At 64.6% G+C, this 22,146-nt stretch overlaps 1 protein-coding gene across 7 annotated transcripts in view; it reads right to left on the minus strand.

Moving 5' to 3' along the window:
• Positions 1-22,146, minus strand: part of LOC103346668 (ras GTPase-activating protein 4) — a 34,759-nt gene that overhangs the window by 3,323 nt on the left and 9,290 nt on the right. The window contains exons 1-18 of one of the 7 annotated variants that reach the window (XM_089321077.1): positions 16,180-16,478; positions 11,786-11,842; positions 10,640-10,753; positions 10,210-10,271; positions 9,470-9,599; positions 7,826-7,907; positions 7,409-7,540; positions 7,195-7,286; positions 6,138-6,237; positions 5,761-5,911; positions 5,534-5,598; positions 5,190-5,302; positions 4,850-5,042; positions 4,621-4,758; positions 4,246-4,390; positions 3,569-3,735; positions 1,798-1,935; positions 984-1,119 (exon numbers count right to left, since the gene is read on the minus strand). In XM_089321077.1, coding sequence (XP_089177203.1) covers positions 984-1,119; positions 1,798-1,935; positions 3,569-3,735; positions 4,246-4,390; positions 4,621-4,758; positions 4,850-5,042; positions 5,190-5,302; positions 5,534-5,598; positions 5,761-5,911; positions 6,138-6,237; positions 7,195-7,286; positions 7,409-7,540; positions 7,826-7,907; positions 9,470-9,599; positions 10,210-10,271; positions 10,640-10,753; positions 11,786-11,842; positions 16,180-16,244 — 2,080 coding nt within the window. In that variant the 5' untranslated portion in view covers positions 16,245-16,478. Of the gene's footprint in view, positions 1-983; positions 1,120-1,797; positions 1,936-3,568; positions 3,736-4,245; positions 4,391-4,620; positions 4,759-4,849; positions 5,043-5,189; positions 5,303-5,533; positions 5,599-5,760; positions 5,912-6,119; positions 6,238-7,190; positions 7,287-7,408; positions 7,541-7,825; positions 7,908-9,469; positions 9,600-9,797; positions 10,029-10,209; positions 10,272-10,639; positions 10,754-11,785; positions 11,843-16,179; positions 16,846-22,146 lie in introns of those variants that run through there. The other 6 variants (XM_051837944.3, XR_016225840.1, XM_089321078.1 and 3 more) reach the window with 6 other exon arrangements.

The following is a 22,146-nucleotide window of genomic DNA, read 5'->3' on the forward strand; positions in this document are numbered from 1 at the left end:
AGCCAGGGCTGTACTGGGGCAGCAGGGATTGGGGGGGCGAGGCAGGCTGGCCTCTCCCACGCTGGGCCTGGCCTGGCCCACAGGCCGAGGGCACAGGGTCTGAGTCCGCTCTGCAAAGCCTAAGGGAGGGAGGGAGTTGGAAAGTTCCAGATCTGGGACGGGTGGTGTGGTGCAGTGGTTAGCCACGGCCTGTGACGCCGGCATCCCATATCCCAGTGCTGCCTGGAGTCCCGGCTGCTCTGCCTCCTATCCAGCTCCCTGCTAGTGCACCTGGGAAAGCAGCGGAAGATGGCCCAAGTGCATGGACTCCTGCACCTACGTGGGAGACCAGGATGGAGCTCCAGGCTCCTGGCTTCAGCCTGGCCCAGCCTTGGCCACTGGGGGCATTTGGGGAGTGAACCAGTGGATGGAAGGTATGTATCTCTCCCTTTCTCCCTCTCTCTTGTCACTCTGCCTTTCAAATAAATATTTTTAAAGAGTGTGTGCTAACACGGCAGTCACTAGCCACGTGAGGCTAAAATCAAATAACATCGTGCAAATTTGAGGCCTGGCTCCTAGGCTGCCCCGGCCACATCTCAAGTGCCAGGGGCCGGGGTTCTGCACCCCTTCCAGCATCACCAAGAGTCCTTCTCGAAGCTTCTCCCTGCCTGCCCCCGCCCCCCTTCCCCGGCCAGCTCCAGCAGCAGGCTGGCCCTTACGAACAGGATTCTGGGGGCAGGTGTCTAGCTTAGTGGGTACCAGAATAAGACGAGGGTTCCCTAGGGTCCCCGTCACATGAGCCTGGGAAGCCAGGAGACCGAGGGACCGTGACGAGCGTCCAGCCCCCCTCCGAGCTGTCACCACGTCACGTGGCACCTCCCAAGTCGCCCGGGCCCGGACCCTTTTTTGCCCAGAGACTCTCAGACGCTGGCTTCCCAGCCCAGGGCAGGGAGCCGGAGCCTGCAGTGACGGACGTGGGGCAGGGGGCGGGGCCCCACTCCCACCTGACTTGTCCCGCTGGTGGCAACAGCTCCACTTGTCCCCGCGGAAGACACCGGGGTGGTAGGAGCCCAGCAGGCCCGGGTTGTTGAAGCTCACTTTCCGCAGCGCCGACAGCCACTGGTTCAGCTCATTCACACACTGGAGGGCACGCGTGGAGGCTGAACCACTCACAGGTCACCTCCTCCAGGAAGCCCTCCCTCCCCGGAGCTCCTACACCACACCCGAGGGCACGGGGCTGTTTGAGCAGAACACAGGCTGGATGTCGGCCCCCTCAGCCCCATCCCTGGGTGTTCCAGACCCGCCAGCAGGCCCTGCGCCTGGGAGCTCCTCTCTGCCAGCCAGGAAGAGGCACTCCCAGGGTCCTGGGACCTCAGCCTTCCCATGAGTCCTTGCCCCAGACACGCCCCTGGCTCACTGCCCCGCCCCGTCCCAACCCCCGTACTTTCTCCCTGGCACCCCACTTGACCCGTCTTCTCCCCGGGGACACAGGCCCCTCCAGGGGGGGCCCCTCACCAAGAAGCACCCAGCAGGGACACAACACACTAGAGCAGACAGATGGAACGAAGGACTTGGCATGCCAACCCTGAGAGGGGGCACTGGCGGGCCGCATCGCCACCTGCTCAGGTGTGCGGGAACAGCGTCCCAGAAATGGGTGTCCCGGGCAGGCTCCAAATCACAGGCTGGCCCCCGCCCGGGCACCCTGAGCCACACACACAGAGCTCCCCGCGGATGCCCCCGGACAGCCACAGGCCCTGGCCTCCCGGGATGGACACGCGCGCACACGCACGCACACACAGCCCCTGGCCGGGCCCGCACCTTGCACTGCAGGTAGGCGGTCTGGGGCCGGCCCGCGTCGTCCGTGTAGATGACCTGCATGACGTGGGAGCTGCCGAAGCTCTTCTCCTCCACCTTCTCGGCCGCCTGGATGTTGGCCAGCTTGATAAGGGCACTCTTCTGCGACAGGCAGGCAGCGGAAGAGAGGGTGAGAGGCCCAGCAGGGGTCACCCCACGTGCCCACTGCTGGGCTGCGCGCAGCCTCTCCTGGGAGCCCGCTGTGTGAGTGACCGGCTCAGGCCCGAAGCCCAGGCCGCCCAGGCCTGCTGCCGGCCTACTGCCTGGCTGGCCACACAGCTGTTCCTCTGCTCCCAGGCCTGCTGCTGGCTGCGGACCAGGCCCTGCGCCTCTGTCCTGCGTAGTCACAGAGTCCGAGCCATGCCATGCCCTCCCGCCCACCACGACAGAGAGAGCCATGCATCCAAAATCGCCACTGCTGGTGGGGTTTGGTGCAGGGGATAAGACTATGCTTGGCCGGCGCCGCGGCTCACTAGGCTAATCCTCCACCTAGCGGCGCCGGCACACCGGGTTCTAGTCACAATCGGGGCGCCGGATTCTGTCCCGGTTGCCCCTCTTCCAGGCCAGCTCTCTGCTGTGGCCCGGGAGTGCAGTGGAGGATGGCCCAAGTGCTTGGGCCCTGCACCCCATGGGAGACCAGGAGAAGCACCTGGCTCCTGCCATCGGATCAGCGCGGTGCGCCGGCCACAGCGCGCCAGCCACGGCGGCCACTGGAGGGTGAACCAACAGCAAAGGAAGACCTTTCTCTTTGTCTCTTTCTCTCACTGTCCACTCTGCCTGTCAAAAAATAAAAATAAATAAATAAATGAATCAAAAGGGGGCCGGTGCTGTGGTGCAGCAGGCTAAGCTGCAGCCTGAGAGGCCAGCATCCCATATGGGCGTCGGTTCGAGTCCCAGCTGCTCCACTTCCGATCCAGCTCCCTGCTGGTGAACCGGGCAAAGCAGCGGGAGACGGCCCCCATGTGGCAGACACGGAAGGGGTTCCTGGCTCCTGGCTTCGGCCTGGCCCAGCCCCTGCCGCTGTGGCCATCTGGGGGGGTGAACCGGTGGATGGAGACCTCCCTGTCTCCCATCCTTTCTCTATAACTGACTTTCATATAAAATCCTCAGTAACCATGAATGAAGTGATTTGATTCATTGGCCCCACGTCCCCAAGGGGCCTTCAATTTTTGAGCCCCTGCTCTCTCTGCTCAGGGAACGCCCACTCCCAGCCCACGGCCCCCACTGCGGCAGGGCCCAGGAGGGCAGGGGGCGGGGCCTGACACAGGACAGAGGCGACAGAGTAGGGCCAGCGAGCTCCTTCACCCGCCCCCAGCCTCTCTCACCTGCTGGGGGCTGGGCCAGGCACCCCGCACACCACCCCCCTAAGCCAGGAGAGGCTGGGGCCAGGGGACGCAGCTCTCCGCTGACTCCGCCCCTTCGTGGGAGGACGGAGCCCGAGGGAGGCCAGCCCAGGGCATGTCTTGCCTCTAGCTTGCCAGCATGGTGCTTGGTGCCGGGCCCTGGGTTTGGACCCCCAGAGACCACCTGGTGTAAGTCTCCACAGGCAGGGACCACCCACCCGAGTGGGCAGGCAGGGCCCACAGCGGGTGAGACACTTGCCCTGTGCACACACGGCTGGGCCGGGGCTGCAGCCCAGGCCTGGAAGCGAGCAGTGGGATGCCCGGGCCGGGGCCTGGCCACCTCCTCTGCCCCGGGGGCTTGGGTAAGGGGCGGGGGCAGTGGGGACTCCCACCTTGGAGCCGGGCGTCTTGGCGAAACTGAGGGCCTCGGTGGTGAGGGAGAAGTAGAGCTTCTTGAAGCAGGAGCCCAGAGGGCCCTTGCCCTTGGCCCTGTGGATGAAGAGTGGCCCCTCCTTCACGGGCGGCGCTGGCAGGCTGAGAGACCGCTGCAGGTCCAGCTCTGCGGTGCGCAGGGAGGGGCCTGAGCTCAGGCAGGGGGCGGGGCCGGGGCGGGGGCCAGAGCCAGGGGCGGGGCCAGAGCCAGGGGCGAGGCCAAGGGGAACTGAGACCATGGGCAGGGACTGGGAGGGACAATGAGGGCAAGGCCCAGGGACAGGGCCAGAGATGGGGGCGGGCAAAGGGAAACTGGGGTCTGTGGGCGGGGACAAGGGTTCAGGGGGCGGGGCAAAGGGAACTGAAGACTTGGGTGGAGATGGACAGGGAGAGAGGCTCAGGGGGCGGGGCAAGATAGAACTGGAGACTGGGTGGAAGTGGGTAGGGCCAGGGATCCAGGGGCGGAGCAAAGGGAATTGGAGACTGTGGGTGGAAATGGGCGGAGCCAGGTGACGGTGCAAAGGAGAACTGGATGCTGTGGGCGGGGCCAGGGGCAGAGCAAAGGGGAATTGGACTCTGTGGGTGGGGCCAGGGGCGGGGCCAAGGGGGACCGGAGGCCGCGCACAGCCGCGCTCACCCTCCTCCTCCTCGAGGTCCACCAGCCTGGTGATGAACTCCTTGAGCTGCGCCGCGCCCTGGCGCACCGTGGGCTGCAGAGGCTCCATCCACGCCTCCTTGGCCCTGGACGCCAGCGTGTCCATGTTGCCCACGTTCTGAACGGCCTGGGCACGGGGGTGGGGGGGTGGGGGGTTGACAGCAGGCAGGACCAAGGGTCACCGCAGCCCACTCCCCCGCAGCTGCTGGGATGGCGGCAGCGCTGGCAGAGGCCTTGTCCGCGGACCCGCCCCAGCCTCAGTGGGCATCGAGACCCGTCCCTCGGCTCGAGTGCCCACGCGAGACCACCGGGGCCGGGGTGGGGGCCCCTGCGCCGCCCCCGGCCAGGCCCCCCCACCTTGGCCAGCAGGAGCAGGGTGCGGCTGGTGCGGGCGTCCGCGTGCCGCTCCCGCAGGTGGAAGAGCTTGGGGGCCATGATGGCCGGAGAGAAGAAGCGCAGGCACAGGAAGCTGGTGACGGCGACGAACGGCGCGTTCTGGAGGGCAGAGCGGGGGTGGGGCTGGGTCCCGGGAGGGCCCTGGGCTCGCCGCCCCCGCCCCCAGCCCGGGGCCCCTCGGACCGCGCACCTCGTGCTGGGCGCCGGGGAAGCGCTCGCGCACGCGCAGGAAGAGCTGGCGGAAGGTGGCGCGGACCACGGCGGGGCACGCGCGGACCGAGCGACAGATCGCGCTCAGCAGCGCCCCCAGGTGGGCACGCAGCGTCTGCGCACTCTGCTCCAGCACCTCGGCTTCCGTCTGCGCCCGGTGCAGCCCGGAGCACCTGCGAGAGCCGGGGCGGGTGGGCACCGAGGGTCGCGGGCAGCACGGCCACGGGGGACACAGAACGACACACACAGGTGGGCAGGGTGACGGCAGGTAAACCCAGACACCCCCTCTCCCTCCCTCCCCGGGTTCCCCCAGGCCTCACCCTACGTCTCTAACTTCCACCCTGCTGGGGTCCAGCTCCACGTACTTCTTCTCTTCAAACACCCTGTCAAGGACGGGGCCCAGCACGCCGTGCAGATACCGCATCCCCGCCACCTGGGGGCCACCGCGAGCCGCGTTGGTCCTGCCTCCCCCTCCCCACGCCCCCAGCCCCAGGGAACTGCCAGGGTGCAGCCAGGTGCGGGAGCAGGCAGCCCGGTGCACCGATTCCCCGTGAGAGCGCCAGTGGCATTCTTAGCCATACAGGGCCCCGGGGGCCGCAGGCAGACGGCATGGTTCTGTCCCAGCTCTGAAATGGAATGGAGACAACAGCCCGGGCGACCTCACCTTCAGAAAGGACTCCATGGACTTGGAGGCCAGAGAGTTGCTTCGAAACAGGGTGTTGGCCTCGCCTGCAAGAGGATGTCCCAGTGGGGGGGGGGGGGGACGAGGACAGAGGGCCTGGGCTCCCACCCCGCTGTCCACCTCTGCCCATGGCTGCTTCCCCTGCCTCCCTATGAGTCCACCCCAACCACCGCCGCCGCCGCCACCGCCGGCTCCCTCCCAGGCCTCACTGGTGCGGCCCAGCTCCAGCTGGAACAGCAGGTCCAGGAAGTCCTTGGCCAGCCCCTGCCCCAGGAAGAGCTTGAGCAGGTTGGTGGCCACGTCCTGGCGGCACTCGGTGGTCGTCGTCTCCTCGATGATGGGGATCAGCTGCCCGGGGCCCTGCAGGAGGCAGCGGGGAGTGGCAGGGCTGGGAGGCCCCCTCTCTGCAAGGAAGCCTGCAGAGCCCCAGGGGACCCGGGAGGGGGCGCTTTGCCGAGGAGTGGCTAGGTGCACGGCGTGGGGCCCTGACCAGTTCCTTCACATCCTGAGGACAGGGGACACAGGCCGCTGCCGCTGGACCCGCCCGCCTCCCCCAGGGCCCCCTCACCTGGGCACCCAGCGTCACCTCCTGGCACAGCAGCTGCACCAGAGGCTGGTAGCAGCTAGAGGGCAGCACCGTCTCGTCCCGCAGCCGCACCTCCAACTGCAAGGAGCCCAGGTTGCCCCTGGAATGGGCAGCCCGTGACCTCTCCACCGGCGATGCAGGCCACCCGCTGCCCGGGGTCGCTCCCCTCCGGGCCGGCCTCAAGTCTCCCCGATCCCACCCGCCACCTGCCCAGGCTGTGCCGGGCCGCTTCCTGCTCCCGCATTACATGGGAACGCCATCGGTCTTTAAGGCCTGACTCTCTGCCGCCTGTCTGCAAACCTTCCCACCCACAGTCTGCCCCAGAACAAGTCCCCCAGCGGATCCTGGTGCCACCTGCCAGGGACGCCAAGGCTCCGGCAAGCTAAGCACGTGGCCCGGTTAGACCTAACACCCCAGCTTCCTCTCTCTGATGGAACCTTAAACTTCTCTAAGCCCTCCTCCGCCCTCTGCATGGCACAGCAGCAGCCATCAAGATGGGTCCTGGGCTGGACGCACACCTGTCCACCTGGCCTGCACCTGCTTAAGGGCCCTGTGCAGGGAGACAGGGCTAAGGCGTCCTGGGGTGTAGGGTGCTCGGGCCAGATAGGGCTGTCAGGTTTAATGAAGGCACAGCACAGGACATCCAGCGAAAGTGGAATATTTCTAGGAAGTTTATGTTGGAAATCCCTACCCTAGCATACTCGTGTCAAGCCGAAGTCCAGTGTTAAGTGGCTGTCCTGTGTTAGCTAAGAGCAAGTCTGCTCCCAGAGGGTCCTGGGGAGGAGTCAGAGCTGTGTCTCAGGACACGACTCTGGGGACCTGAACCCTCATCTGGGAGGTCTGCAAGGAAGCCATTAAAGGGAAAGGGTTGAGGTTGTTTTTTTTTTTTTCTTTCTTTCTAGAAACTTCCAGAAGGCAGAAAGCATTTCTGAGCTCAGAGGCCAGAGCTGTGGGGAAGGCAAGGAGCAGGCAAGTCTACAAACCCAGGGCTGGGTCCCCAGCCCTCTGCCCAGCCCCCTGAGGCCCCCAACCCCACTGCCCACGTGCGAGTACTCACTCATGCCGCCGCCGCTTGGCCTGGTCGGGCTGCAGGCGGAACCAGCCCTCCTCCAGCCGGGCTGCCCACAGCCTCTGCACGCTGACCACCACCTGGAGGGCAGGGCAGGCAGGGGCTGCATGGGAGGGGCACCTGCCAAGGGGCCCTGGTCCTGAGCGGTCCTCCCTGGGCCAGGTGTGTGGCAGGTGCAGCCTGGGGGAGGGGCTGAGCTCACTTTGCCCAAGAAGTCGTTCCGGCTGACCAGGTCCCAGTCCCAGGCCTCCACGCACAGCGTCTCAGCCGCCCCCTCCTCAAGTTCAAACTCGAAGGTCTCGTTCCAGCGGGGGTAGCACGACTTCTTCACGATCTGGCCCAGGAAGGGGTGGGCAGGGCTAGGGCGGGGTCCTCTGTGTCCCCCACCCTCCAGCCCAGGATGGAGCCACCACCCTGGCTGTTTCCTGGAGGGGTGGGAAGCGGGGTGGGCAGCTGTGGGCTCTTACCATCCCCCTCCCCTCCTGTCCAGCATGCAGCCACAAGGGCTGGGGCCCCCTGCCACCCCTCTGAAAGGCAGTGCCAATCTGACCTCCTAGGGGCTGGTGAGGGGGAGAGGCAGTGTCCCTGAGGGTCCCATCCCCCCACCCCGGCCCCTCACCGAGGTCTCCTGTGTCCGGCCATTGTAGCGCACACGGACAAAGGGGTCAGATGCACCATTCCTGTCCTTGGGGGCAAGGCCCCTGCGGGGTGGGGGGGACATCGAGGGAGAGCCATCATTCTCTTGTCACCCAAGCACGCACCCCCCACCCCATCCCAGTCCAGCCTGCCCCTGGCTGCCAGCGTCCCCACAGCAGTCACCCCAGGGACCCCACGTGGCCACCTGGAGGAGGGAAACGTGGCTCCCCCAGACGGAGCAGCGGCCGGTCACCTGCCAGCTTCCTGCCCGGACCCTGCCCTGCGTGGGCCACTGTGGGCCCAGAGCCCTCGGGGAGAACAGGGCCAGCTGCCCCCTGCTTGCCGTAAACACTGCCTGCCTCTCCCACGCCGACCTCACGCTTGGGGGCGCAGGGTTGGGCGACTGGCTGAGTGCCGCTCGGGGCACCTGCTCTCCATACCACAGTGCCTGCTTTTACGCCCCAGCGCCGCTCCTGACCCAGCTCCCTGCTGATGCACCTGGGAGGAGCAGCTGAGGGCTCAAGTGCCCCCCACGTGGAGCCCGTGGGTGAAGCTCCTGGCTCCTGGCTTTGGGCCCTGCCTGCGGTGGGCATCTGGGGAGGGAACCAGCACACAGGAGACCTGTGTCTCTCTCTGCCTTCCAAATAAAAAGAAAATAAAGTCAGATTTTCCCGAAGCTGGACGTGGAGAATCCTAGAATAGGAAGAAGATGTCCTTCCTCCATTTGTGGCAAACAGGGCTCCTGGTGTGTCTTTGCTGAGGCCCAAGGGGGGACAAGTCCCCTCCCTCTGCCCACAGCGCCCCTCTCTGCTGAGACTTGGGAAGCGGCTGCCTCCGTGTCCCCAGGAACGGAGCTCCTGGGAGGGCAGGGGTGGCCGGGAGGAACTTCTTGGATGTCGGTGGCTGGGGATGTGTCCCAGGGCTGGGCAGTGTGTGTGTGTGTGTGTGAGCCTCGTGCCCGCGGTGGGGGGAGGGGCCGGGGTGGCTGGAGGGAGCGCGGGACAGGACTGCCCAGCCCCAGGACCGCCTTCCTAAACCGCGCCCCCTCCTCGTTTGCCCAGTGGGCTTGGGGTGGGGGTGGTAGTGGGGGAAGGGGCTGGCCGGCCGGGGGCGCTCCCCGCTGGCTTGGGGCTTGGGTTCCGAGTGGGAAAGGAAGGCGATTCTCAGGGAGTATGTGTGACTCACACCCAGACCCAGACAGGATCCACAGCTAAAAATACCGCGGGGACAGGGGCGGGGGTGGCCCTGGCACAGGTGACTCAGGCCCAGGGAGTCTTCTAAGCCACCGCCTCCCCGCGGTGGGGGGTGGGGGGGAATCCTGCCAGGTCACCACTCACACACACCCAGGTCACACTGGAGTTACACCGGGGAAGCTCAACGTTAGCCCTGGGGCATGGGGGCTGTGGACTCCCATCTGGGGCCCACGCACCTGGGCCGTGATGGCTGGAGTCCCATCCCATTACTGGAACCTCACCCCTCCCCCAAAGAGTCACCTTGAGTAGGAAACCCCCCCCTAGAGTGTGTGTGCAAAGCCAGCATTGGAGGGAGCAGGCCCTGTCCCCGGGAGGTGGAGGTGGGGGGACAGGGGCCCGGGACCCCCCTGCCCACTGCCCAGCCCCCATCTCACCTGGCCTCCAGCACAGAGCACCGCAGCCGGGGGGCCCGGGGCCCCGGCACCACCTCCAGCCGCAGGTGGATCTCGCCCTGCACCTCCTCGTTGGGGTCCACCTCCGTCAGGTGGGCCCAGCCACTGAAACCTGCGGGGCTGTGGCTTAGTGCGGCGGCAGAGGTGGGGGGGCTTCCCCTCCACACCCCTTCACCTTCCACCAGCCAGGTGCTACGGGGTCCCTCCCCACCCCCTCTCCCTGACCTGATCCCCTGTGACAGGCAGGAAATTGAGGCTCCTTAGCTGACCGGCAGCAACTGGCCCGCAGTTGCCCATGCCCTTGCTACGGGCCACGCTGTGCTCGGGGGTCCTGAGCCTGCCTCCCTGGGGGTCTGCCACCTCTGTCCTCAGTTCCCCCGCCTTAAAACAGGAAGAGAGGGGCTCTCGCTCCCCTGGGGCTGCTGGAGGAGAGTCAGGGGTCTCTGGACTCCAGAGGGGCTGGCTGGGCCTGCGGGCAGGAAAGGCCTTGGGCCTGGTGGGGCCAGGAGTCAGCAGGCTCGCAGACAGGAGCAGGTGTGCGCTGGGGGAAGCGGGGGAGCGGCCACAGAGCAGGTGGCAGAGCCTGCACTCAGGGGACACCTCGCCCTGGGGGAGGAGCCGTCCCGATCCAGGGGCAGCATGGGGGGTGCAGGAGATGCCGCCGGCCCGGGGTTCTGTGCAGAGGGAAGGTGTCTGGGAGGGCGGGGGAGGGGGGCTCTTACCCTTAGGGTGGGAGGCCAGGGTGTCCCGCGTGAAGCACACCTTGCCGATTACGTCATCTTGGCTGCAAGGTGGGGACGGAGTCAGAGCCAGGCAGGCTGTGGTGCTGCCCCCTGTGGCCCGGCACCTGCTCCCACCAAGCTCAGGGCTCCCCAGAGCGGGCAGGGAGGACGACACCCCAGTCCCCGGCAGCGTAGCCCGAGCGAGCTGGACTCAGGATCCTGCCTGCTGGACACTTGGGGGCGTGTGATGTTTCTACCTGTGGACCAACACAGCTGCCCACACACATGCCAAGTGCTTGCCCCCTCTGGGGGCCCACTGCATAAGGCCCCGCCCCATGCACGCTCTCGCACACGCGTGATGGGCCACGTGCACACCCTCTCCCCAGCCCCCAGCTGCAGTGGCCCCCAGCGAAGAGCAGGGCACACCCACCTGAGGGCGTCCTCATCCATCACGTAGAAGGCCACGGTGTGGAAGGTGGGCGGCAGGTGCACCTGATACTCCTCACCCCAGAAGGGGCACAGGGTCTTCCACACAGTGGCTGTCCTGTAGGAGCAGACCCTCAGCAGCCGCCCGGGGCCACCCAGGGCCTGGGCTGGGACAAGGCGGTGGTGGGGAGGCTGTGTGACATGAGCCTGCCTTCCCCACATCTCCCCCCGCCCCAACCCCAGTACCAACATCCGGCTCCGCCATCTGATGCTGTGTCCTCCCATCCCAGACCCCACCACCCACCACCCGTCATGACTCCCGGACTGTCCTCAGTGCAGGGGGCACGGGCATCTCACACTGGGAGAGACTGAGACCACCACTGGGAAGCGTTGGGACCACAGCCGGGTCTCCCTGCTCCACCCAGCACGGGTCAAACCTAAGAAGACTGGGCGGGGGGCTGAGGCCCCCAAGCACCAGATGATGGCTTAGTCCCGGGAGGGTCATCTGAGCTCTGTGGCCCATTGCCCTGTCTGTGTGGACACAGTCAGAGCCCCCGTGTCCTGTCCCCTCTTGCGTCCGTGTTCTGGAGAGACTATGGACCAAGATGTAGGCCCTGCTTCAGCTGGGAGCCTGGTGGCCTTGGCTAGGGGTGGGCCATGGACACTCAGGTGGGCAGCACAGCACAGCAGCTTTGGCTAGGAACTTGGGGGCAGAGGCCTGGGTGAGGACGGGCGTAGGACAGGCCACGACCCAGAGCCAGGACCAGACCAGGGAGGAGGTGCCCGCGCTCTGAGGTCCAGGCCCGTGACCTTGGGCCCTCACCGCTGTGTGGGGGTTAATGATACAGTGCCCAGCTGTTGCACTGAGTTAAATGGGATGGGAAAGGCTCCAGGGACAGCTGCTATGACAACACCACCTGCCTCTCAGGGTTGTAAAGACGAGAAGGCGGGGCAGAAGCAGGGGGAAGGCAGGTGAGCTGCAGGTGCGCAGCCCCTGGCCCAGTGCCAGGTGAGGATGAGGTCTGGCTCTCTCACCCGCTGCCTCCAAGCCCTCGCCCACCCCCTGTGGGAGGCTCAGCCCCACTCAGCCCGCCCCCAGCCCCACTCAGCTCGCACCAGCCCCCTGCCAACCCCGGGGAGTGGGCGGTACCTGATGATGGCTTCGCTGTCCACCTTCACGATGCAGTAGGGGTCACTGCTGCCGGTGCTGCAACACACAAGGCAGGGGGCGTGGTCAGCGAGGGGGCGGGGCCTGCCGGGCAGCTCCCGGCTGCCTGCCAGGGGCCCTCAGGGACCCCCCCCCCCTGGGAAAGCCAGGAAGGCGCCCGCCGAGTCCATAACGGCCCTCAGCACCGGGCTGGGAGGGGACGGATCGGAAAGGGCAGGCACCGCACCAGGGCTACCCCTCCCTGGGCAAGGGCCGGGTTGGGGGCGCTGTTCACCGTTCCTCCTGGGAGGGAGCAGAGGCAAGGGTACTCCTCCCTCCGGCCCTCCCCCACCCACCCCGGGCAAGCTACACCTCTGCCCCTTGAGCCTTTCACCCCGGCCCCTCCTCTAGGAACCCTCTCCTGCCCCGGGGTGGTCGCCCCTGGAATCTGCCGCCATAAGCTGCCTCCTCCATCTGCCTACGAGTAACCTGAGGGTGGGGCCCACTTGTGCGTTGCCAGGGCCTCACCAGGGCTGTGGCACAAGACCGGAGACTCACGAGTGTTTACTGAGTGCGTGGACAGTCTGCCAGGAGCTCCTGGCCATCTGGGAAGGGCAGAGCGGGCGAGGCAAAGCCGGGGCGTGGGTCTCAGCTTGCAGAGTGGAGGGTGAGGGGGTCCTGGGGTGCAGGGGATCAGGCCCAGGTGGGTACTCTGTGGAAGCCAGCCTCTGGGACCGCCCTTCTGGCCTGCCTTCCCCAAAAGGAAGCGTCACGGGGGGGCTGGGGAATTCCAAGTTCTGCTTCTCTTTTCAAATCGGGTTCTTCCAGCCAAGGAAGTCACAGGGCCGACCCAGGCAGACGCCGAGGGCTCCGTTTTCCAAGTCGGCACTGTCACACCCACTCCCGTGGTGGCTGCCCTGGAGCCCGGAGCCAGTCCCTCCCAGGGGCGCGCGGTGAATGTTCGCGCTGCCCAAGACCTCCCCCTGCCACCAATCCAGAGACCCTGTAGACACCCCAGCCTGCAGCCTACCAGCCCAAAGCCAGGGGGACCTCAGGACTCAAGCCACCAGGCCCCTGTGCAGCCCACGTGCAAGGCTGGGCTGCAGGACCCAGGATCCATGCGTGCATGTACTGGGGGTCTGCAAAAAGCTCCCCGGGGCTGGGGAGGGAGAACAGGGATTTGGCACAACTGTGAAGACGCTGCTTGGGGCATCCATATCTCCTATCAGAGTGCCCGGGTTCAAGTCCTGCCTCTGGCTCCTGACCCCCGCTTCCTGCCAATGCAGACCCTGGGAAGGCAGCAGGTGACGGCTCAGGTAGCCGGGTCCCTGCCCTCCATGGGGGAGAACCAGATGGTGTTCCCAGCTCCTGACTTCAGCCTGGCCCAGCCCTGGCTGTTGTGGGCATGTGGGGAGTGAACCAGTAGATGGAGAAACTCTTATCTCTGTCTTTCAAAATAAATAAACCATGTTGCATGTCAAGAGCCCACCTGGGCAGCTGGCAGAAGGGGCGGTGTCAGGACTGGGCTGATGCCAAGTTCAAGGCCCTGCGTGCCCCCATGGTCCCCGGTGAGCTCCTGGGGCCTGGCCCTGCCCGGCGCCCTCCTTCTCACAGCGGTCTGTGGCTGGGCTCCTGGTTCATTTCTCCTTCCCCAAGACGGCCGCGTGGGCCCAGGCTGGCCACCTCAGGGCCTCTATATTTAGGGCCTTGGCAGTTTACAGCTCTGGAGGAGAAAGGGTGAGGGCAAACCCTGAAATAGCCCTGGGCCCGTCCCCAGGGCCACGGGCCGTGGGAGCCCGTGGGTCACTGGTCACCGTGAGATTTGGCTGACCCAGGGACCCGGGGCCGGGGGCTGGTAGGAAGCAGCCCAGCGCGTGTGGGCAGGGGTGCAGGGGGTGCAGCAGCGCCTGCTACCCCGGAGGGGAATAAAAACTCAGTGCCGCTGCGTAGCGGGAAAAGCAGCCATCCGCAGCACCAGCATCCCATACGGGCGCTGGTTCGAGTCCTGGCTGCTCCACTTCTGATCCAGCTCTCTGCTATGGCCTGGGAAGGCAGTGGAGGATAGCCCAAGTGCTTGGGCCCCTGCACCCGCGTGGGAGACCAGGAGAAGCACCTGGCTCCTGGTTTCAGTCTGGCCCAGCCATGGCTGTTGTGGCCATTTGGGGAGTGAACCTGCAGATGGAAGACTTCTCTCTTCCTCTGCCTCTCCCTCCCTGTAACTCAGCCTTTCAAATAAAATAAATCACATGAGTGGACATGGCAGGGAGGCAGGCAGGGCAGGTAGTGAGCTCCCCGTCCTCAAAAGTGTGCAATTCCCGGCTGGAGGAGATACTGCTCAGGAGCCGGGCTGGGGGGGGGGGGCGGGCTCCCCACCACTCCTGCCTAGGAACCCGGGGAGGCCGTCTGTGATCTCCACACCACTGCCGTGCCAGCTGCCAAACACAAGGCTCAGTGCCAGAGCCCTGGAGCCAGCCTGCCACCTCGGGCGGGTGGGGATCCTTGGCCTGTGTCTGCAGGGGACACAGCGGATTTGAATCCTGACCTCTCTGGCCACCTGCTGTGTGACCTTGTCTTCCTGGTGCCAAGTCTCCATTTCCCCATCAGCCTCACGCAGGCATGAGGTGGGAAGGTGCTCCACACCTCTCCAACTCCCAGCCGTGGCCCAGGTCCCTCAGGGCACCGGGACGCAACAGCTACTCCCGCGCGCGCGGGAGCCAGGAACCCGCTCAGGGTGCCAGGGAGAGCCCTGGGGAGGAAGAGAAGCCGGGGAGGAGCCTGGGAGATGAACAGATTGCAGATGGCAGGAGGCCGCTGGCTGTGCCAGGCAGGGGGCTGCGGAGGGCAGTGGCCCTCTAGCAGGGGCTGAGCTGGCCAGGTGGAGTAGGGGCTGGGCCGACACAGCTGGCAGTCAGCCCTGTGAGCTCCAGTCACCATGGGCAGGGGTGGAGAGGACACGTGAGTGGGGGACAGGACGAGGAGCGAGAGGCCGGAACCAGGGGGACTTGGAGGCCCCGTCCCTGTGCCCTGGGATGCTGAGAGCCTGGGCCAGCTGCTGCTCGGATGGGGAGGGAGGCGACAGACGGAGGGGCCGCTCCTCCGAGCAGCCACCAGCCAGAGGAGGCACCGATGACCTACTTACCAGTGTCTGTGTGTGTGTGTGTGTTGGGGGGGGTGCTTAGAGACAGGGCAGGGCCGAGACCCCTCTCAGAGCTCATCTGCCTTCCCACCCCACAGACCCCACCCCTGCTGCACAGAAACCCACCTTGAGATCCCCCCACCCCTCCCTGGCCATTCCCATGGCAACTGCGAAGCTCGGCCGGCCCAGGGGGCCTTGAACTGGAACTGCTCATGGCGCTGAGCACGCTGGGAAGCTCACAGGGTTCATTGTTCTTAAGAGAGATGCTCAGCCCCGCCCCCACTCCCTTCCTGGGCACCCGGGAGCCTGCAGAGGAGTCCAGTGTACTTTGGACCCCGGGCCACCTCCAGGCTCCTCTGCCTCCTGCCACACCACCACCCCCCCAGGCTGTCAGTTTCCCCCTCCCTCCCTCTACAGGGATTTCAACCCTCAGGTCACAAAAACAGAGCAAACTACCGACAGCTGCACAGGAAGACAGCGACAGAACCAAGCCGGAGAGCCGGGGAAGGGGCAGCTCATCTCTGCCACCCACTGAGGATTGTCCCCACCACCACCACATCTGGCCAGAGACCAGGAGAGCCCTAGATGTCAGCGCCTGTCAAGAGGCCAAAACTTCAAACCCTGCTCAGCTTCCTGGGATGAGCGCTTCCTCTCTCTGAACCTCGGCTTACCCATCTATAAAATGGGACGAGGATAATGGCCATGCAGGGGGTGGGGTTCAAGGATTTAAGGGGTGACTCAGGTAAAGCTGAGGGCACAAGCAACGGTGACCACCTGCCCATCCCGTCCCTGCAACCTGCACCCTGGCCCCCTGACCCTACCCCACTGCTGCAGCCATGCGCGCAGAAGCCCCGAGACAGCCCCTGGGCCCCAGAGCCTGGCCAGGGTCATGCCCCCAAGTACCAAGGGCTCTGGAATGGCTCAGGGAGACCCCCCTTTCTCTAAGGGGGCACCCCGCCCCCTGCAGCCACACCCAGCAGTTCACCTAGGACGTGTGAGCGCCAGTTCTGGTGCCTGAAGCCCCTTCCCCTCGGGGAAGCCCTCTCCCCACTCCCCAGCCCTCATGGGCACTCCTGCCCAGCTGTCACCCCCCAGCCCCGTCCTGTGCCCTCTTCCTCCTCCGCGGCCACCCCCGCCCCTCCCTCGCCTCTGCTCCACCCGTCGGCTGGCTGGTCTGGGGGACCCAGAAAAGGTCAGGCGCACAGAAGGGCGGCGCCCCCGCCCCTGCAAAGTTGGGGCTCCCACCCCCCGCCGCGCTCACATGTCCTTGGCGGGCAGGTTCTTCCCCTCCACGATGCGGATGGACAATGAGCTGCGCTTGGCCATCGCGGGTCCGGACCGCGGGGAAGCCCACGCCGAGGTCCTGGGAGGCAGGCGGCGGGCAGCGGGCCGGCGGGCGGGCGGGCGCCGGACTGGGCGCCTCGGGGGGGCGGGCGCGGGGGCGGGGCAGTCACTTCCACTCCATTCATCCCCGCCCCCGCCCCACGTGCCGGGGGGACGCTGAGCCCGCGTAGGCCAATCAGCGGCCGGAGGTTCCCGGGGCTGGGCGTGGCCATGCGGGGCCGCGGTGCTCATTGGCTGCCTGGGGCGGGAGAGGGGCGGGGCCTTCGCGGAGGCGCAGACACCGTGCGGGCGCGCGGGGCGCAGACCGGCGCCCCTGCAGGCCGGAGCCCCGGGCGCGGCGGCGCGGCGGGCGCGCAGGGGTGGGGATGGAGTCTTGCCTGCGAGAAGGCGCGCGAGGTGGAGGCGCGGACCCGCCGCGCGGGGACATCCCGGGCCTCGCCAGTCTGTTGCGCGGGAATGAATGAATGAATGAATGAGCGGTTGCAGGAACGGGGCCGACAACGTGGTGTTTGGGTTGCAACCGCCCGGCTGCAGAGGGAGGAGGCAGGAGGTGCGGGGCGCGGAGGCGGGGCCGGAGCACCTGCTGGCGAGGATGTTAATGATCACCCCGGTTACTCACTCCTCCGACACCCCTCGCCATGGGAACCTGGGCTGGCTAAGGTTCTCCTGCTGGAAATGGAGAGTCACACAGGCGACCCCAAGTCTCCCCTCCACTACCCGGAGGTCAGAGTTCCAAGGCGCCCCCTTACCCTTGGGGCTGTTGTCCCAAGCGCGACTGCAGAGCCCAGTCTATGAACTGGTTCCATTTCAGCACCTGCCAACGCAGGTGTGTGGAGGGTGCCTGGCACAGGCTCCGGCTTCGGTGACGTTGTGTTTGCTTTCCCCATTTTGTTATTGCCATGCTACCACTACGTATACACCGCCCCGAATCCAAGAGAGACCGGAGACTCTCGACACTTAGAACAAAAAGCCGGTGAGCCAGACGCACGGGTCCCCCGAGGCATCTGCTCCCCTGAGGTCCCCGTGCACGGCTCTGGACACCGTCCCGGCCCATAATTCGTCATCACGTGTCTCTTCGTTTTCTTTTATAATAGGAGCTTACTGGTTTTTTTTTTCCCCTAAGATTCATCCATTCATTTGAAAGGCAAAGCCACAGAGAGGCAGTGGCAGAGAGAGAGAGAGAGAGGGCTTCCATCCCCTGGTTCACCCCAAACAGCTGCAACAGCCAGAGCTGCGCCAATCCGAAGCCAGGAGCTTCTTCCAGGTCTCCCATGTGGGTACAGGGGCCCAAGCACTTGGGCCATCCTCTACTGCTTTCCCAGGCCATAGCAGAGAGCTGAATCAGAAGTGGAGCAGCTGGGACTCAAACCAGCGCCCATATGGGATGCTGGCACTGCAGGTGGCGGCTTTACCTGCTACGTCACAGTGCCGGCCCTGAGCTTACTGTTTATCCTCACGGTTCCTTTATGCATCTTGGGGATCCATGCATTTCTTTTTTTTTATTTTTATTTATTTATTTTTGGACAGGCAGAGTGGACAGTGAGAGAGAGAGACAGAGAGAAAGGTCTTCCTTTGCCGTTGGTTCACCCTCCAATGGCCGCCACGGCTGGCGCGCTGCGGCCGGCGCACCACGCTGTAGGATCCATGCATTTCTATCCATAAAAAGCACCCCGACTTCCCTGTGTGGACATCATCTCCAAGACAGACCAGAGGCCCCCGTGGCTCTCAGACCTGGCACCTGGAAGAGGCAGGTGGGGACTGACTCCCAGGCCAGCAGGTACCTGTGTGCAGGGCGTCCATAGGGTGGGCTGAATTTCCTGCTTCCGGTGGGGCCAGCTCCCCAGTGCCTCCCCCAGCCCACCCGTGAGCAAGCTGTAATCCTTATGTGAGCAGTACACAGAGCTTCTCATGACTGCTGAGCCTGTCTCTCTCCCTCTGCACTCCCGGGTTTAGGGCCAAGCCACTTGGGAAGGGGAAAAGCTTTGGTGCCTTCTTGCTCGAGTGAGGTTTCATATCCCAGCTGCTCCACTTCCAATCCTGCTCCCTGATAATGGCCTGGGAAACTAGGGACACATGGCCCAAGGGACTGAGCCCCTGTCACCCACATGGGAGACCCGGAAGAAGCTCCTAGCTCCTGGCCCAGTCTTGGTCATTAAAATAAAAAATTTTTTTTCCTATTTGAAAGGAAGAAGGAGAGAAAGAGACAGAGATATCCCATCTGCTGGGTCAAATGGCCAAAACAGCTGGAGCTGGGCCAAGCCAAGGGAAGCCAGAAGCTAGAAGCTTCGTCTGGATCTCCCGTGTGAGGGCAAGGACTCAAGTGTTTCAGCCATCACCCACGGCCGGCCAGGGTGCACCTCAGCGGGAAGCTGGAACCGGGAGTGGAGCCAGGACTCAGACCCAGGCACTTGAAATCGGATGTCGTTGTCCCAAGCAGTGCCTTGAAAGACGCACCAGACGCCCACAGCCCGGCCATTTCTGAAGCCTGGTTGGTGAGTGGTGGTCGGCCAAGTCCATGGTTGGGGTCAGGCTGCAGGCTGTCCCTGGCCCTAGCTGGGAGACCACAGCTGGCCCCGGGGAAGCTGCTGCTGGCCATGCCCCTCGCCCCACTCTGGGAAGCTCACTGACCCCAAGGGCAGCTCTGTCCATCTGCAAACTCTTGCAGCCAGGAGCAAAGCCGGGAGCCCCATCTCACCCCCATGGAGCCTCCAGTATGGCCCTTGTGGCCTAAGCCATGACTCAGCGCCTTCAGCCCTGCCCGTTCTGCTCCCGAGCCAGGCTTCCCTCCCCCACCGTGAGTCCAGCACCCCGCTCCGACCTGTCACGTCCCCTGGGACAGCCCTTCCAAAGCGGACAGGAATGGACCGAACACGCCCTTCTGGGTGGGTGGTGGACCCTCAGTGAGGCCACCCATTGGCCGCCTACCTGTGTTGGCCCTCATCTCCCTGCTCTGGCTAATTCAGAACTGGATGCCTTGGCTGGCTACCAAGTGTAAGCCAAAACCAAAAAAACAAAAACCAAAAAAACAGGCTCAAAGGTGGCACATTGCTGGGGACAGTGCCCCACTCACATCGCTGACCTGGGCACGGCGGGGCACAGGCACGCCCACTGCCAGCCCTGCCCCTGGTCTCACACCAATGCCGGCTGCTGCTGTCACACCTGCTGCTCATCGGCTCAAGGCTGGAGAGCCAGGGACGGCTGTGAGCACCTGTCGGGGGAGGGAGGGGACCTGGACAGAGGAGGATGAGAGTCCTTGTGCTGGGTGGTCCACAGAGTGACAGCGCTCATCTTGAACTTGCCCTCGTCACACCAGGCGAGTCTTCCGTGCCCACGAGAAGTCACCTGGGCTCCTGGTGCCCACACATTCTTGTGACAACCTGTGCGGTAGGTACCGTCACCCCCACTTCCCTGAGATCCCCGGGATGTGCCGGCCGTCCTGCTGCATGCCCGCTCCAGAAGGGAGGGTCGGCTGGGCGGCTGGGGGCCCCACCCCTGCTGAGAAGTGAGGCCCTTCCCTCCGCATGGCCCCTTGCCCCACGGCCTGCATGCACAGGGATGGAGCAGACCAGCGTCAGCCCAGGCTGCAGCCAGGGAGGGAGGCCGAGTCTTCAGCTCCTTCCCAGCAACCGGTCTCAGGGAGAGGGTGAGTCAGAGGGTGGGGCCGGGTGGGGGAGGGGAGCTCAAGCCTGGCTCCGCCTGTGCCCGTGGCGGGCTACAGAGGGGACCCCTTGACCGAGCGAGCCACAGCCCTCATCACTCATTCATTTGTTCACTCGGTCTCTGGCTCTTGACTCAGCATTTACGGAGCGCCTGCTGTATGTACAAGCAGATCGCTGTTGAGCAGGAAGATGGGGGAGGGCTCGGCGTGGGGGAGGGGGGTTCACGGGACAGGAGACCCGGATGGTGTTCCAGGCTCCCGCTTCAGCCTGGCCCAGCCCTGCCTATTGTAGCCATTTGGGGAGTGAACCAGCAGGTGGAAGATTCTCTCTCTCTCTCTCTCTCTTTCTCTCTCTGCTTCTCAAATAAATAAATCTTTAAAAATTATGTATTCGCCGGCGCCGCGGCTCACTAGGCTAATCCTCCGCCTAGCGGCGCCGGCACACCAGGTTCTAGTCCCGGTCGGGGCGCCGGATTCTGTCCCGGTTGCCCCTCTTCCAGGCCAGCTATCTGCTGTGGCCAGGGAGTGCAGTGGAGGATGGCCCAGGTGCTTGGGCCCTGCACCCCATGGGAGACCAGGAAAAGCACCTGGCTCCTGGCTCCTGCCATCGGATCAGCGCGGTGCGCCGGCCGCAGCGCACCGGCCACGGCGGCCATTGGAGGGTGAACCAACGGCAAAGGAAGACCTTTCTCTCTGTCTCTCTCTCTCACTGTCCACTCTGCCTGTCAAAAAATAAAAAAATTAAAAAAAATTATGTATTCACTTGAAAGTCAGAATTATAGAGAAAAAAGAGAGGCAGAGAGAGAGAGAGAGAGAGAGAGAGAGAGAGAGGTCTTCCATTCGCTGGTTCATTCCCCACATGGCCACAACAACCAGGGCTGGGCCAGGCTGAAGCCGGGAGTCAGGAGCTTCCTCCGGGTCTCCCACGTGGGTGCAGGGGCCCAAGCACTCGGGCCATCCTCTGCTGCTTTCCCAGGCGCATTAGTGGGGAGCTGGATCAGAAATGGAACAGCCAGGACTTGAACTGGCGACCACATGGAATGCCAACGCTACAGACAGCAGCTTAACCTGCTAAGCCACAGCACCGGCCCCCTGCAGAAACACGCGAGAAGAATTTTATAGCTGTTTTTGAAGCTATCTGGCTACAAGTCGCTCAGTTGATTTGCTGCTGGCCTCGGTTTCTGTACAAACATCACGTGTTCTTAGGAATCCCGGGAATTCTTCCAGAGCGAGACAATGAGGCTTCCAGATGGTTCTCATGTGCAGGGTCACGTTTGGAAACACCAAGGTCAGCAATGGACGAAGCTCACACGAGGACAGGAAGACATTTACTGGTCTGAGTGTTGCAATGCCAGCATTCTGGAACCAGTGCATTTCTGCCCCCTCAAGGATTTTTTATGCCCGTGGACATCTTGCCCACAAGGCCAACCGGGCCAACTGCCCCTGCCCCACCAGGCTCCGGCCGTGGCTCCCGGCACCTGACCCGGCTGGATGGGAAGAGGAGCAGCCGGGACATGATCCGGTGCCCATATGGTATGGGATGCCGGCGCCACAGGCAGCGGCTCAGCCCCCTATGCCACAGCGCCGGCCCCTCAAATCATGGTCTTCAAACAGAGGCCCGCAGTGGAGAGTGAGGGTCCCGGCTGCCCTACTCGGTGGCACCTGCTGTGTGACGGTGGCCCAGTCTCCTTGACTCCTGGTCACCAGGCCACAGGTGGCCCCTTCTGGGCCAGAACTCCAGGGATGCCCTCGGGGCAGTAGGGCCGGGTGCCACAGCCCCCTTTCCTGGCCTGTGCAGGCCACGCCTCCATGCCCGGGACCTCGCCAAGGACTCCAGGAGTAGACGCCCGGGGCTCAGTCCACCCCCCAGGCAGGGAGCTGCAGTCATGGCTCCGGCCTCCCTGGAGGACAGACATGGAAGGAGAAAGCACCGGAAGCAGAGAGACAGGAAATCAGGAGAAAATATGAGGACAGGGGGACGGGGGTGGGGCAGGAGCCCGGCCCAGCTGGGAAGACTGCTTTTTGTTCCCTATCAGAGGTCTGCGTTCAAGTGCCGACTCCACCCCCAATCCCAGCCACCTGCTGAGTGATCCAGCAGATGCAAGTCCTCTCTCTCTCTCTCTGCCTTTCAAATAAAAATAAATAAATAAAATCAAAATAAAAAAAATCAAAATACAAGGACAGAGGGCTGCTCCTAGACCGCAGACCGAGGTGGGGCAGAGAGAA

The sequence above is a fragment of the Oryctolagus cuniculus genome, chromosome 19 (genome assembly GCF_051225735.1).
Source record: "Oryctolagus cuniculus isolate XC-2025 breed Fujian yellow rabbit chromosome 19, ASM5122573v1, whole genome shotgun sequence".
NCBI classification, from domain to species: Eukaryota; Metazoa; Chordata; class Mammalia; order Lagomorpha; family Leporidae; genus Oryctolagus; species Oryctolagus cuniculus.